The sequence below is a fragment of the Corapipo altera genome, unplaced genomic scaffold (assembly GCF_003945725.1).
Source record: "Corapipo altera isolate COAL_440 unplaced genomic scaffold, ASM394572v1 61411, whole genome shotgun sequence".
In the NCBI taxonomy this organism is placed as follows: Eukaryota; Metazoa; Chordata; class Aves; order Passeriformes; family Pipridae; genus Corapipo; species Corapipo altera.
The window spans coordinates 16,984,357-17,000,597 of record NW_020884875.1 but is presented as its reverse complement, the minus strand read 5'-3'; the positions used below and the strand labels follow the sequence as shown (position 1 = coordinate 17,000,597).

Below are 16,241 nucleotides of genomic sequence, written 5' to 3'. Positions count from 1 at the left end.
AGACAACCAGAAATAAAATATTTTTTAAAAAATCTTGTTCAGTTTTGATTTTCAGTATTTTACTTAATCAGTTTAAGGCAAAGCCATGTCCTATTACCCCACAATAGGACAATTAACCAGTTGTTTTCAGCACTGTTTTCTTTATGATAAAAAGACACCATTTTAAGAAATTCTTTAATCAGAAAAAAGCTGTGGAGCTGAGCCTTTTGAATAAGGCAGGATCAATTCCAAAAGTTATACCTAGGAAAGCCCTTATTCTTGCCTTTTGGGCCAAAGGATTTTATTCCCTTTAAGATGGAGTCAGGACTGGACTGTTATATAAGTGAATTGACTTACCAAATTTTAGACAAAAGAAATATTGATATAACTTTTAGTGTGATACTTCTTGCCTTGTTTTTACTTTTTTAGAAAACAAAAGCTCTGTTGGTCTGTGTCCAGTTTAGGGGTTCAGCACATACTTCTGGATCTTTCTATATTTGCTTTCTGTGCTTACAGTGGTCAGAAGTACATATACTCTGAGCAACGTATTTTAACCTGCGTGTACCAGGAAAATTTAGAGTTTTAAACTGTCTGAGTTTGATTTTGCTTTTGTTTCATTTCATTTTGTTTCATTTTATTTCATTTTTACTGTGCAAAGAGAGGATAGCTACTGAAGGAATTAAGAGAATCTTGTCTTTGTTCTGAGCTTTCATTGAAAGAGGGGAGAGTGAGAGATGCATAAGGTCTATTGGATAGTGCGTTACTGGAGAAAGAGAGAGAAAAAATATTCAGCGAAATGAATGTGCAGCTGTAAGCATATGCTTCTTTAGACAAAAACTTAAAATGTAAAACATACTATTAATTTTAAACCAAGGATTCTCCATGGCTTGGAGACTACGGATCATTACAGTTATAAAGGGCTAATGTTTTGAACACATGAAAAAGGACAGTAATGAGAAGATTAAGTATTGGACTTGCAGGGCACATAAATGAAACCTTAGCTTAAACAAAATTAATGTTTCTGGAGTTCTTCTAGTAAAAGAAGATTAGAAAATCAGAGGAAGAGAGTCCATAGCAAGCGGATACTGTTCTGTGTCGTAGTTAGCTAACTGCTTTACCAGACATTCAAGATTTTTGTTACGAACACATGAAGGGGGAAACCTCATGTATCTCAGTTCTAAGAGCTTCTCTGTAGAGTTTCATGCTTCTTTCGGAGAAAGTAGAAGCATAAACTCTTTTTCTCTTTAGGTTTCCTACTGGTTGTAAATTCTCTTGGTCAATTTATTGTCCTTTACAAAGCTGATTTCTAATTGAACTGACTTGAGTTTTTGTCTAGGTATGGATTTCCCCCTAGCAATGTCATAGGTCCCTTTTTAGCCTGGAGACTCTTTTCCACTATTACTTGCAAACCCAGCACAGTCCTGGAATGGTGTTCTGATTACCTCAGCCAGCTGAGGAGCTGTGCAGGAAACTAAAGTGCCCTTCTGATTTGAGATCCCATTTTATGATTCTGTTCTGGCAGTTTAATCAGAGGTGAACATAGAACCACAAGGAAAATGTCCACCAGTCTGCGTTTGTTTCTGGTTATCCAGCAATAAACATGGACAACGAGGCAAGCAAAAATGTAGAACTTTATATGAAGTTTTGAAAAAAGTCATGGACTTTGTTCTTTGTTTTATTATTGCATTGTAGTCTTTCATTGTGTGTACTACTTAAGATTTGTCATGTTTAGAAGTAATAAGACTTATTTTGAAGCACAGGGAAGTTAGGGGTTTTAATGTACTTTTGTAGAGCACATTGCCCTGAAAAAAAAACAAACCAGACAATCATGAGAGAATGCTTCCTCAGAAACATTCTCTTTAGTGACCTGCCCAAGTTCAGCGCTAATATGGAGTTAGATTTGATGTGTGAAATCAAAAACACTTCAGTAAGAGTATGAAGTCTACTTATGTAGATTTTGAAGTTTCTCTAGGTCTTTTTCTATTTCTGAAGTAAAGCAGTAGCTTCTTCAGCTCCAACTTGGCTTAACTCCTATGTGCCACTGAAGATTTTTTTGAACAACTGTTTTGTGTTCTGGGCGTAAATCCTAAATAGTTTAAAAGTTATTCTTCCACTTTCTTAACTAGTACTTTTCCTTTGTCTTAAGCAACGGATTCCCTACGAGAGTTTATCAGCAATACAAAGTGTTTAGTTGCTGTTATTTTGGGTTTGTTTTCTTTCTTCTCCTTCTTCTCTTATCTACCTGGAACAATGCAGATTTCTCTGTCACCTCTTTCTTCTGTCAGTGTTTTCAGCATCAGAGTTGCCAAACTACAGTTAAAAAATCTGAGGGGAGACTGGATTTTGCAGCAAGGTATTATTTTGACAAACAGCATTTGGAAAAGCCAATTAGCCATCAACTTGTCTTAAAAAATTATTGAGAATTGCAGACCTAAGACCACAAAAGAGGTTTTTTTTTAAAGGAATACTTGGAGAATGAGGGTCTTAAAACATGCAGAGAGACAGGAAATACCCTTAGTTCTCCATCTGCTGCCATATTTATCATAACAGATGGTACCAGCCTTCATATGAGTCATTTGACTGATCATTTACTATTGCTGCCTGGCTGTGTTCTACAGTTCATATATCCATACATTAAGTACAGATCGTAACATCACAAAACAATTCAGGCTGGCAGGATGATCATCTAGGGAGGTCTCAAGCCACAGCCGCTGCCCAGAGCAGGCTCAGCTGTGGAGTCAGATTAACTTTCTTAGGGCTTCACCCAGCTGAAGTGTAAAGCCCCCCAAGTCTGGTATGGTCAACTTCCCTGGGTCCTGGCTTTATTGCTGTGTTGTCCTGAGCCTCTCATATTTCAACTCGGGCTGCTGCTTTTCACCTGCCACACCCTGTGAAAAGCCTGGCTGCATTTCTTCCGTCCCTTCCATCAGTGCTAAGAGTACTGTTGAGTGCCCCCAAAACCTTCCCTTCTCCCAGCTAAGACATCCCTAGCCCTGAAGCCTCTCCTTGCAAAATTTTGACAGTATTTCTGTCAAAAATACTTAGTTGATATATGCGGTAACTGCTCCCTGTGTTTTGTGATCTTTTACCCTTTGTACTTTGCAGTACTTAGGCAGTGGTCTCTTTTAGAGCAGGCATCTTTTAGAAAAACAGCTAATTAGTCTTATCCCTTTTTATTCCTGTAAAAAGAGTTGGTCTCTCATTACTCTCACTCATTAAAAAAAAAAAGGACTGGTGGGGAATTGCAACCTCCACACAGGAGCTTGAATATGCACCTCATGTAGAAAGTTTATCTGCCAGTTTAAAGTTAAGATATCAAATCTGTAGCAGCATACACAAGGGCAGTGTTATCCTCAGAGTAATATTCTGTAAAAGTCTGGGGAAGATAAAAATTAAAATACAATTTTTCTTACTGTTTGCTCCATGGAGTTTTTAGGTGTTTCACTGTACAAAAGATACATACTTGTAAAGCTGTAGTAGAGTTCTCCCCTGAAAAATGTGACATCATTCTATTTGTCACACTTGGTTCTCAGTGTGTGCTGAGGAATACTTTTTTTTCCCTTTAAAAATCAACATGCTACAACCACAGCGGTAGTGGATCAAGGGTTGGACTTGATGATCTTGGAATCAAGATCATCAACTGGGTCCCTTCCAACCCAGTGATTCTATGATACTATGGTTTTATTCTCAAACAGCTAAAAATGCTGTGGAAAACTGTTTTGTGCCTTATCAACAGCACTATTAAATGAAAGTTAAATTTTAGAACTTGGGTGCTAAAACTATTTTATACAATCCAATGATAGAGGTATATTTTATTGTCTTTTCCCAGTCAGCCTTATTATTTGCTTTAGATTTGAAGACATAAATGAGGGTAACATTTGGTCTGGATAATTTCTGTGACCATTACCCAAGATACAACAACAGAGAACGTTCTTGGCTAGTGCAATCAAAATTGTATTTTTACTTCTTACAGTTAGAGTGTATTGTCACTAGAAATTCCATTATATGGGTAAAAGTATCAGTCTTTAAAGTGTAGAAATATGTCACTAATGAGAACTTAACTGAAGATCTCTTCAGTAGGTTATACTTTCTTCAGATTACAGAAGCATTTAATATGTGGGTTACTCAAAGAGTAGGATGTGTTTACTGTCTTTTATTTATTAGCTGAGCAAGTAACTTTCATATTTGGAAATGCATGTAATGGTTTTAACACTTTATTCTAGACTATTCCAAAGAATCATATGTTCTACTAGCTTTTCCCCATACACATACAAATATATAGATGTATATATTTGCATTTTCACATATAGGTTATTAGATCACTTGTATTTATCACCAGGCATCTCTTCAATTGCTTTTCAGTTTTGTGTGCATTATTTATACTATGAAACATTTATTTGAAACCATTGATAATTTTTTAACATATGAATTAAATGTATCAGTATTCTTTTTCTATGCTCAGATTAATTTACTTCATAGTACCATAAATCAATTTGTTTAAGTTTAGTAAGTTAAATAAAGTAATATTGTGTGAAATATTCAGATAGTAGTTTAAAAGGTTCAAAAGTGTTGAACTAGCCAAATAAATAATAGGCAACACTACTCAACTTTTTCTTTAGTGCCTGGTCAACCACTGAACTTCAAAGCAGAACCTGAGTCTGAAACGAGCATATTGCTTTCCTGGACACCTCCACGCTCTGATACCATTTCCAGCTATGAACTGGTTTACAAAGATGGGGAACATGGGGAGGAGGTAAGTGGCAATTGTACATCTTTTAAATAATCTTTAGTGAGTCAGACATGAAATGCTGCAATGGTTTAAATTTCATGTATTAGTAAGTTTCTTTAGTAAAAATGCCTTGATGCTTAAGACTTTGTTAAACCCAAGAGTTAGTCTAGGGACAGACTGAAAGTGTGTAAACAGCTGAAAATGCTGTTGATGGTTACCAGCCAGTGGAATTTTGCTGTAGACATCAATGAGTCCTTCACAGAAGTTCCATCCAGTTTCAGACATTGATTATGTCTCCAAGCCTGTTCCTCTACACAGGCTTGGAAGCAAAAGTGTCTGGGGGCATATTATGGACCTTTAAGCTTTTTTTTTTGACTTGTACTTGGATGTTGCAGTCTATTTTCAGCCTTAGATAATTTTTGTTTCTCTATGCCATCAGGTAAGAGAATTATCAAGCCTTTTCAATCTTTCAGTAATAATTGGGAATAAAACATGGGTTTTTTTCTAAAAATGAAAACCTGCTATGGACTTATTCTGTACCATTATTTCATAAATCATTTTCAGTTTGAAGGTCTTTGTTGTGTTTGTACTATAAACTTCAGAGTAATTTTCCGATAGGAAAAATGTGATATTACCAGGTGTCCCAGACAAAATAAAGAAGCCAGGAGTGTCAGAAGGCAGCAGGAGAGTCTCAGTCTTATTGGTTTGTTCTGCATCATCTGCTCATTGCTAATGCTTCAGCTGAGCTTACATTTATGACAGCTTCACACATACACTGTGAATACATAAACTTATTTAGCGGAAGGGGGCCAGAACCATACTTCACCTCCAAATAGGATGCAGGCCTCTTCTTAATAAGACCTCTTCTTACCCTTTGGCCAATTTTGCTTCTTAATGATTTGAAGAAAAAAATCTAACTACGTGGTTAAACTCAAGATTACTTACACTATAAAATTCTCTAGTTCACCATTGTAAAAGAGGTTTTGTTCATGTGGTATTGCCTGAAAGGCCTCTTATGCTTTGTACACAGGTATTTGTTCCTCAGACAGTCAGGTGGTGTTTCTGTCTCTGAGTTCCACCTTTTAAACTGTTGACTTTAAAAAATACTGTTCCTTTTATGTGTTTATCAAATTAATGTATTCATTTTTGGGTTGGTTTAGTTTGGTTCTGATTTATTTTCCTGAATTTAAGTTTTTCTCAATGGGGTTATCAGAGTATGAAAGCATTTCCTGTATAGGCAACATATAGAATTCAGAGTCTCTGAATACTAATCAAGACATCCTCTTATGTTTACCTTTAGCAACGGGTTTCCACCGAACCTACTACATCTTACCGTCTGCAAGGTTTAAGACCAAACAGCCTGTACTTATTCCGTCTAGCTGCACGTTCTCCTCAAGGCCTGGGTGCTTCAACAGCAGAAATCTCAGCGAGAACCATGCAGTCAAGTAGGTGTCTTTCCTTGCAAACTTTATTCTCTTGTGTTGTATTTCTTGAAGAGATTAATCTCATTAGTCCAGAGAGGCATCAATAAAGGCAAAATACAGCATTCATGCTGCTTAATACAGCAAAAAAATGCTTAAAATGTATATTTTTGAGGTGTATTGTGATCAACTTAATATGAGTGGCTTTTACATAGTTTCAAAAAACGACCTCTGTAAACCAGTGTCTAAGGAGGCAATATATGTGTTCTAATAAGGTAAATGTTGTATCATGCAATACGTGTGCATTAATAACAGTCCTTCACCCATAAAATTCCACCTGTCCTGTAATACTAGGTTGTTTCTGCAGCATCTCTGAAGTACAAAACTCTGTAGAGTGGGTCATGTTGAGCACTTGAGTCTGTACCAAAAATTTCTTAACAACTCTTCTGTAGTAGCTAATAATCACGATTTTGTTAGATTTTCTTAATCTGGGCTTTTTACAGTGTTCAGTCATTTTACACCAGTAGAAAAATAGTTTTCTCACTGGTGCTTATGGAAACAGTGTCATGAAACTTATCACATTTGCCCGCAAATGAGAGGTAAAAATTTGTCAGAGATTTATATATACACCTTAAAATATTTAAACTAAGACTTAACTAAAATAATCACATATTTAGCAATGATGTCCATAAGTGTTATTTTTGCCTGATAGATTATACTTTTCTGACAGTTTGTATTATAATGTGTCATTTTAAAACTTAGTGCAATTCTATTTGTATTTGTTTTGAATTAAACAACCTGTTTTTAAAGTAATATTATTCAAAACAGAAAATTCAATTTCTCAATTGGCATGAGTCTTTTTAATTTTTAGTCATGGCAGATGTGATTACACAATCATTCCTTGGTAGCGTTATTTATTAATAGCAGTTAGTGTGACTGGAGACATAGTGCTACACGCTTTAACCAAAGCTAAATGTGTTTCTGAAGCACTTCTAAAGCATTTGGAATAAGCATAAAAGACAGCTATATAACAAGGTTAGTTTTAGAGATAGTGGCAAGGCACTTTTTCATTTTAATAATCCAGAATCAATAATTTGATTAAGAAAAACGTATTTATTTATTCTGGGTGTCATTTCAACTATTTAGAATGCTCATTCTCTTATACTGAGCGAAGATTGCTTAGACTGTGCATACAAAGTAAACATCTAGGAGCCAAGGCTTGCATGTTACATGGATAAGGATATTGCCAGTTTTCCTTTCTTGAGTATAGGAATATATTCAAGAAATATAGGAATATATTTTTCTCAGCCTTCTGTCTTCAGATAGTAGGGAGATCCAGTTGATTTCAGTGGTCAGACTCAAGTTATTTGATGAAAATATTACAACCTTTTGTTTGCAAAAAAAGTTTATTTTAAGAAAAAAAGTATATACATTAATAAAACTGGTTACACAAGTAGCCTTCAAATTATCCTTTCTTACATAAGTACCATATATTTGCATTTTAAGAGTATAATGAATTAAAAATTAATAAACTTCTATGAGTTTATTAGCAATATTCACCAGAGTATGCTATTGCCTTTCATCTTGGTATCAGAGGAAGATGCTGCAGGGATTTATTTCTTTTTTGTCAGACCCTTAAGGGACATTTTACAAGTATTTTACTTCCTGCACAAGATAATGGTAGAAGGGGATTCACATGTTTTGAGTACTTGATTACTGAATTAGTGTATATAAAACCAATCCCAAATGTGATAAATCTGTTCCCCCATCCACCTCCTCTAGGTAGCTAAAATACTGGTACATTCCTTCATACTTTCCCTTCAGAAGAACGGTGTACCATACTGAGTAAAAAGCCATTGATCCCTGTGAAAAGAGCTGTAGGGAGCTGAAAGCTACATGTGTAAATGCAGGAGGTCACAGCAGGTCCTAGGCCTTGTCTGTTGTTTTAATTTTGTTTCATGTGCCTAATATAAATACAAATATACATTTGTTTCTTTTTTCCCTTAAAAATGGGGAAGAAAATTGGAGGGAGGGGGGAGACAGGGGGAAATAAAGGTCTAACACAATAAAATTTATGTTTTCCTTACAAGAGAGAAGGCAGAAATAGGAAAGGAATCTGCATCTACTACTTCTGCGAGTGACTTTGAGCTATGGCTCATTTTTTTTGGTGCTCTGAATGATCTGTTAGCGAGCATAGATTTTGCTAAGTCAAAGTGTATTGAAGCCCATAAATGCATACCTAACTTTCAGTACTTGATTTGCCTCACTGAAAGCAGTGAAATAACATATATGCTTAAATGTCCTGGAGCTTGGAAATGGTAAATATGCTAACATATTCCTTCAAAAAAAAGGCAGTAAAGGTGAGCACTTCTGCTCCGGAAGGTTGGTGCTGGTGACAAGAGATGAAACAAAGTCAGAAACTCCCACCATTCTGATGTGCTGATCTTGTAAACTCTCTTTGTAAAATGAATACTGCTATACCTGCTTTCTTGATGCATTGTTTGGGGTAGATTTTTTTTTTCTGTAGAAGTAATTTACATTACTGGTAGGATTAACTCTTTGCTAGCAAAGGTGTCTCCAAGAGGAGTTAAAAAAATAAAACTGACAGCTGATCTAGGGTAAGTACAAGTTACAGTCAGAATCAACAAGCCTGTCACTTTTTCCTGGTAGGTAAATCTTTGACTAAAACTTTCTTCATCTTCTATGGACTGCATGCTCCTATTATGTTGGGTGCAATAAATGTTTCAATAAATGCTTTATATTTAAATGTAATTAATGGTTGACTTGTGTCAGGCAGACTCTATTATTTTAAAAAAGAATAATTTGTTTAGGAGAGTGGAAAGGCTGCAAAAATGGCAATCTGTGAAGCAATTTCTAGCAATTACTGCAAGTTTTTAGGAGTTCTGTTAAAAGAGATTTTTTTTCTCAAGGAAAGTAAAGCCACTTGAAGGGGATATGTCCAAATTTGTAAGTAAATACGTGTCACGTGTCATTTAAAATATTATAGCTTGCACTAATTGCAGTGATTATAAGGATAGATCAGTAGTCATAAAAGTGTTACATTTTTGTTTATTTCAAGAAGAATTTTAATTACAGGTAGGTAATATTATTTCGAGGCTTCATTTTCATATATTTCCCCCACACCCTTTTTCACCATTTAGTTGGTCTCTTCATTTTCAGTTTCCTCATGTTAATAAGCCAAGGTGCATATGATTATCTGATGTTTTGCTTTTTTAAGTTTCTACTTTTTCTTTTGTTTCTTTATTATTTTCATTTGGGTGTCCTTTATTTATTTTTATTTTTTTCTTTTGTTCATTTTTTTCAATCACTCCTATCCTTCCACTCAAATCCTCCTTTAACCCACTACTGAAATTAGAGCCATCAGCTCCTCCTCAAGACATTAGTTGCACAAGCCCCAGCTCCACTAGCATTTTGGTAAGTTGGAAACCTCCACCGGTGGAAAAACAGAACGGCATTATCACTGAATACTCCATCAAGTACATTGGGATTGATGGAGAAGATGTCAAGCCCCATGAAATTTTGGGAATTTCCTCGGACAGTACCCAATACCTTTTGGAACAGCTGGAAAAATGGACTGAGTACCGGATATCTGTGACTGCTCACACTGATGTTGGACCTGGCCCAGAGAGCTTAGCAGTATTGATTCGGACAGATGAAGATGGTATGTTGCCTCCACTACATCAGTTTGCACCTCTATGACTCTGTCGATCTGCTGTCTTTTGTGTAGGCTAAACAGTAATTTTTTTCTGCTCCTCTCTTTTTACCAAATATAATCAGATATTATCACCCTGTGAGCTTTTTAATCAAAGACTTGTCCTTTCTACACCATTTTTATATTTGATATTTTTGTAATTTTTTATCAGAAAGCACTGTTTTTGTGAGTGACATGAATTTGCTGCTCCTTTTTGCACATACATATCCTTCTTGCTCCTCCTTGAACATGAAAATAATTCTCAGAAAAAATACTTTCTGCCTTTTCCTTGATTTTACCATCACTGTTATTTTTAAACACTTATGTCTATTAAACATTTTTCAGTTTTTGGTTTTTTTTGTTGGGGTTTTTTTAGCTTCTTTCTTCTTCCATATTGTGCTTTTTGATTTGCTTTTTGGGGGGGGTTGTTGTTTTTGGGTTTTTGGGTTTTTTTTTTAGTTTTGTTTTTTGATCTGGAAAACTGATGCTCCACACATTTTCTTTTCTTCCATTCTTGAAAGTGACAGAAGACAGCCTTGTTATCAACCTTCTTTTTATACTACTGAGGGAAAAAAATCAAAACAAAACAAAACATAGAACTTGGCGAAAAAAAACAAGAGAAACTTTTTTTGAAATCTTTCGTGGTTTTGTTGCTGTTATTGTAGTATTATTATTTCAATGATTAAAATATCTCTTTGTACTACAATGCTTTGAATCTCAAAGCATCTTCCTTGGCTTTTGTACATTTTTACATGTTTTTCTATTTCTCTAATACTCCTTTTTCTTCCATTTTTTGCATCAGTCATGTTTTTTGATCTTTTCACTGAAAGGTAGAGCAGATTGGTTGAGCAGTTTCATTTGTTGAATTATTTGTATTCTTCAAAGAAAACATAGTGAGTCTGCTCTTTTTTAAGAAAAAGAAAAAACCATGGGTGGGAGAGGTGCCTGTAATTCTCTTCTGTCCAATGATGTTGTTCCAGTTCCTAGTGGTCCTCCTCGCAAAGTCGAGGTAGAGGCTGTCAACTCTACTGCAGTTAAAGTGTCATGGCGCTCGCCTGTGCCCAATAAGCAGCATGGTCAGATCCGAGGATACCAGGTCCACTACGTAAGGATGGAAAATGGAGAGCCAAAGGGTCAACCCATGCTGAAGGACATCATGCTGGCTGATGCACAGGTAATTCAAGCCCGTTATGTTCTTTTCTAGGTCACAGTGAAGACATTTAATGTACCAGAGAGCTATCCAGAACTGCCTTTTGTTGTTTGTGTGTGGTTTTTTTCCTTTCTGTTTATCAGCCTACCTGCTGACATTTTTTGTTTCTATTTTAAAAACGTTTTTTAGAACACTTACATTTAAAGGTTCTTGGGCCAAACCTAGACACCTTTTTCTCTATTGGTCTACAACTAAATGCTAAGATGTGTCATTCTTCTGGTCCCCCTAAACCTAGAGACTGATGGACACCCTATACCTATTCTCTGAAGTTTTAAAGCATCAGGGTGGTCTGACCCAGGTCACATTCAGTGTAGCAGATTGTGCACAGCCTGTTCCCCACATCTGCTATTGCACTGTTTCAATAGAGAGCCTAAAATCATTAGAAGCCTGTGCTAGCCCATTATTACAGTGTTTCTGTGATTAGCTTGTATGCACCTCACCACACATTTCACAAGAAATGAATTTTCTTAATGCAACTGTATAAAACCACTGAGGTATTTATACTTTTTGTTATTCATATCATAACTGTAATAAAATTAGGAGCTTAGTTGAAATAGGCATGCGGTTATTTATATTGCAAAATTTTCCGTGTTTTAGAAATTATGAGATGATGAGATTATGAGGTGATGAAAACATCAAGTTTAAAAAGCTTCTCAAACTAGGATTTTACTAAGTGATGCAAGTGTTCTGTAAAACTTAAGATTCCCAAAGCTTCTGGTACTGGAGGAGTCATCCTACATTGAAACTGTTATCAAGTACACACCTCTCACTCCTAGCCCATGGTTTATGACTGGATTGACTGGAAATGAAATTATCAACCTAAATTAAAGAGTTAAATCTGCTTCTTAAGTATTTGATGTGAGTAAATATATGGAGGTTTTGCTTTTTTTTTTTTTTTCTCCCAGTCTTAGTTCTAAATTTCAGTTCTGCAGAGACTTTTTTTGAGAATAGGTCTCCTACACCTGCATTTTACTGGTGACCCTGTTCTCAAAATACTGTCTCTGTGTCTGGACATCTTTGTTGCAGTTTTATCTACCAGTGCTTATTTAATTATTTTGCAAAACATGGTGTTCTTGCAGCTTAAATTCAGTGGAGAGAAAGATGAAAGTGGTTCAGGAAGTGGGAAGGGAAAGGGAAAAGGGAGAGGTGATGGAAAAGGACATGCTAGTGTTAGTGTGCTTTGGTTCTCCCCCTCCTTGCACAAATTTTTGCTTTCATCCTCTCTGAGTTTTAACAGTTTTAAATACTAGCTAGTTAGTAACTGGACACTAGGTGAGATATTTGAGCCCAAATGTTATAAAGGCAAAAGTTGTATTTCTTCTTTTGTCAAGTTTAACTTTGACCTACCTGTTTGCCATTGTTCCATGCTGGATAGTCAACTACCTTCTCTTCCTACCACTCCTTCCTGCCTATCATACTTCTGTGATGCATGTCATCAGGACTTGTGCAGACGTGAAGACCCTGAGCTTAAAGTGTCAGTGTGATTAGGTTTCAGGACTTAAAAATCCTACTAGTAATTTAAATAATGAGTTGCATTAATTTAGTAAACTGAAGCATATAACCTGGTAACTTGGTTAACTAATCCAAGGTAACCTTTAATTCTGCCTTGGTAACTTTTAATACAAACTGTTACAAAATAAATCTGTGTGGTACAAGAGGATTCATTACTTCTTTCATTGGTCAAGGAAAGAGAAGTAGCTGATTTTTAGGGAAAGTAGAAACAGAATTAGAAATGTTCAGCCTGATTTCATTAACCAAATTCCATGTAATTCTACACAATTAATTAAAACTGTAAACAATTTTTGAGACATCTTTGATATTTATTTTACTATTAAGAAGAAAACTTTATCTCAACCAGGCTACAAATCTCCTTATTTCTTTTGTTTTTCCCTTCAACTTCCTTTACTCTAAATCAGTGGGAATATGATGATACTACTGAACATGTAAGTAGTTTTTGACTGGGCAGAAAAACATTGTGGGTTCGATTTGGGATTTTCTTTTTATTGCTTGTTTGCTTGTAGCATCGTTCTAATTTTTTGGGGCTTTTTTGGGGTGTTTTTTTGTATCTGGTTTTGGTTTGGGTTTTTTTGTCATTGCACAAATGCATGCTCCTAACTTCAAAGGTTTTCTTTTATGAAACGTTTTTGGTTTATTTTTTTATTTTCCCAGGGAGAGAGGGTTACTGTTGCTTGCTTATTCTGAGGTTAAGCATGATGCCAAAATGTACAGCACTGGTTTGTGTTTCCATCTTTTTGATGGCTGTCACTAAGTTTGCCTCACAATTTCTTGTTTGTAAGGTGTTAGAAAAATAAAACAAAAGTGGTTCAGAGTTGCATACCAATCCTGGTATTTTTCTGCATTCATTTTAAGGGTAACAGGTTTTTTGTGTAACTGAAATTTAAAGTCAGTTGTACTTTCTTTTGGTTGAAATAAATGTGTGCTATCAGAAAAGCCACATGCCTTGCACTGTTTATGCCTGAGTAATAAGGTTTGCTGTATCCAAGTCACACTTTTAAACATGCAGTCATATCTCTTACACCATGAAGAACTGATTGTTTTAGGTGAGGCTAATGTCTTCCTCACTGCTTTGGTTTTGTGGTTTTGGGGGGTTTTATGCCTTTTAGTTTAATTCTATTAATATCAGGTGCCATTTCCTTATGAAAGATGTGAAGTTCATCTTACTGATTTTGGTCTTAAGGGTCAATTCAATTCTGAGATACAGTCTAAGGAGGGATTTTTTTTGATAGTAATTTTTTGTTGGAGCTACTTTGCCCATTCATTCTAATCATTACCTTGTTTATTCTATATTGCTAATAACTGATTGTAAATACAATGTTGAATTCTAATCACATGTTTAGTAAGCTCATACCCACTGCCTTGAGAAATTCATATACTAGGAATAGTCTAACCCATAATTTTTATATTAACTTTTCATAGCTATTGCATCTCAGGGGTGTGTGGTTGCACATTTGCTATTTATTCTCGGTGCGCAAATACACCATCTCTCTGGAAGTATTGAAATTTAGTGCAAATTCATTCAGGCATCTGGAAATGCAAAGGAATAGTCCAGTGCTTACAGGCTAGAAGTTGGGAACTTAAAGCCAGTCAGCTGTCTTCAAATACTGTCCCTTTATATTTGCATATAATTTTTTTTTGTATGATGCATATCAAGACTTAGTCCTCTTATTGCCCTTATAGCATGACATTAGTTTAGTGCATTCCTGTTGGTTCACCCTTCACCATCTTCTGTGTGCATATATGTACGTGTGTGCACACATGTGAAAAGGATCCCCCCCCGCCGTGATATATTTGCAGTTCGATCTTGTTGCTGTTCATTTGTACTAGCAGAAGAGCTACTTCTATTGTAGCTGCTGTTGTTTGTTTGAGGGCCATCAGATTATCCTCTGACCAGATTTTTAATACTGTTCTAGGTAGTTCCTTTAGAGCTGAAGAGGGAGTTGTTTCTGAAGTCCTTTGAGATGTTTAGAGGCATAGTCCAACCAGTGACACAGGGTGCAATGAAAGTAATAAGGCTTCCTTGTTCAGCTAAACCATCATTACTGACAGTGTGTGGATATAAATGCAACACTTTTCTTACTAGACATTTTAGAACTATATCAGTGATATCCTGTGAATGACTAAGTGAAACTGAGTTTCTCATATCTACATATGCATGCATTTCACAGTGTCAGTAGTATGGCTTATGCAAAGGTATTTCAGAAGACTTTGTTCACTGTTCACACCACTAAGCCTTTGGCCTTTTTCTTTAAACTACCTGAGGCATACTATTTGGATGTGTGCTGTCTTTTATTGCTCAAGTGAGTGACATGTTTTGCATTATGTAATATTTCACAAGAACAGCAAATGCTTGCTATCACTGCCAGTACCTCAAATATATACATGCTGTGTGTAATATAGAGGGGGGCTCTGAAGGATTCCATACTGTCTTGGCAAATAATCTGTTTTTAATTCATTTTTCTTGTTCTGTTTCATCTTAGGAAATGATAATTTCTGGGCTTCAGCCTGAAACTACATACTCTTTCACTGTGACAGCCTATACAACGAAAGGTGATGGAGCACGCAGCAAGCCCAAACTCGTATCTACTACTGGTGCAGGTAATACTTATACACACATTAATCTCTAAGTCAATCTTTTGACTTTTTCTGCTAGTGTTTTGCTCCTATTATTTGGGAGTCTCCTGTTGTGTGAGAAGTGTTTCTAGGGCATAGCATTTTCTGTTTCAAGATTTGGCCCTTCATTATTTAGGTAAAAACAGAACCCCCTTAATCCCTCTCAATTCAAGATGGACCACTTTATAGTTTTTAGTAACTCTTCCATTATGATTGGTGTCTTCTTGGAGAGGAAAAAATAGAAATTCAGAGCTGAGAAGGATATTTGAAAAATTTGTGAGCGTCTTTCCTGATCTTCATGAGAGCAGCAATGCTGCTGACTGTGAGTGAAAACATTGAAAGAACCTATCTCCTTGACAGTCACAACTTATCTCAGAAGAATGTGATTATAAAGCAGAGAACTGGAAAAAAAAATGAAAGTTGATCCTGTGAAACCCTGAAACCGATATTGATTGATGGGTAATTTAAGGCACAAACTGAGGCAAAATACACCGTGCCACTGTGTTCAGTCTGCATTAGATCACAAGTGGTACTAGATGGTGGATATCTGACTGCATAATCAGTTCAGCAGTTAGCACTGGGATGAACTAAATTGCTTTTAGATGAGGAACAGTGGTTTTTTTTTTTTACTTAAAGTTAAATGCTTCACTGTGGCACCGCTTAACCAGTTGATGCCACCACAGCTTTAGTGTGGTGTTCACCTACAATTGTTCCAGTCTGTAGGTATGAAGATTTTAGGTATGTAGGTAATATTCATTTTAGGGGGTTTGTAGTGCGGCCATTAAGGATATTCCATAACAATCACATGTAGCTCCATTACAAACTCTCTTAATAACAAGGTATTGTTTATGCTAATAGATAAAGTCCAAAAGGCATATGTATTTGTATTTATAGTGACTGACTCCATTTTTAAAACCATCACTGAATGTAGAACATGTCTTGTATTAATATGAAAAACATGTATATCTTTTTCTCATTAGCTTCCCTGGAAAAATCTCAGTCCTGATGGCTAGATATATAATATAGTTTCATTTCAAATTTTAGAATACCTTGTAGTCA

The 16,241-nt window shown here is 35.8% G+C and overlaps 1 protein-coding gene across 50 annotated transcripts in view; it reads left to right on the top strand.

Annotated features, from left to right (window-relative positions):
* PTPRD (protein tyrosine phosphatase, receptor type D) overlaps positions 1–16,241 on the top strand; it is a 1,162,785-nt gene that overhangs the window by 1,035,266 nt on the left and 111,278 nt on the right. For 27 of the 50 annotated variants that reach the window (XM_027635107.1, XM_027635108.1, XM_027635120.1 and 24 more), the window contains 6 exons: positions 4,599–4,732; positions 6,009–6,153; positions 9,506–9,811; positions 10,822–11,015; positions 12,968–12,994; positions 15,050–15,167. In XM_027635107.1, coding sequence (XP_027490908.1) covers positions 4,599–4,732; positions 6,009–6,153; positions 9,506–9,811; positions 10,822–11,015; positions 12,968–12,994; positions 15,050–15,167 — 924 coding nt within the window. The remainder of the gene's footprint in view (positions 1–4,598; positions 4,733–6,008; positions 6,154–9,505; positions 9,812–10,821; positions 11,016–12,967; positions 12,995–15,049; positions 15,168–16,241) is intronic. The other 23 variants (XM_027635148.1, XM_027635147.1, XM_027635150.1 and 20 more) reach the window with 4 other exon arrangements.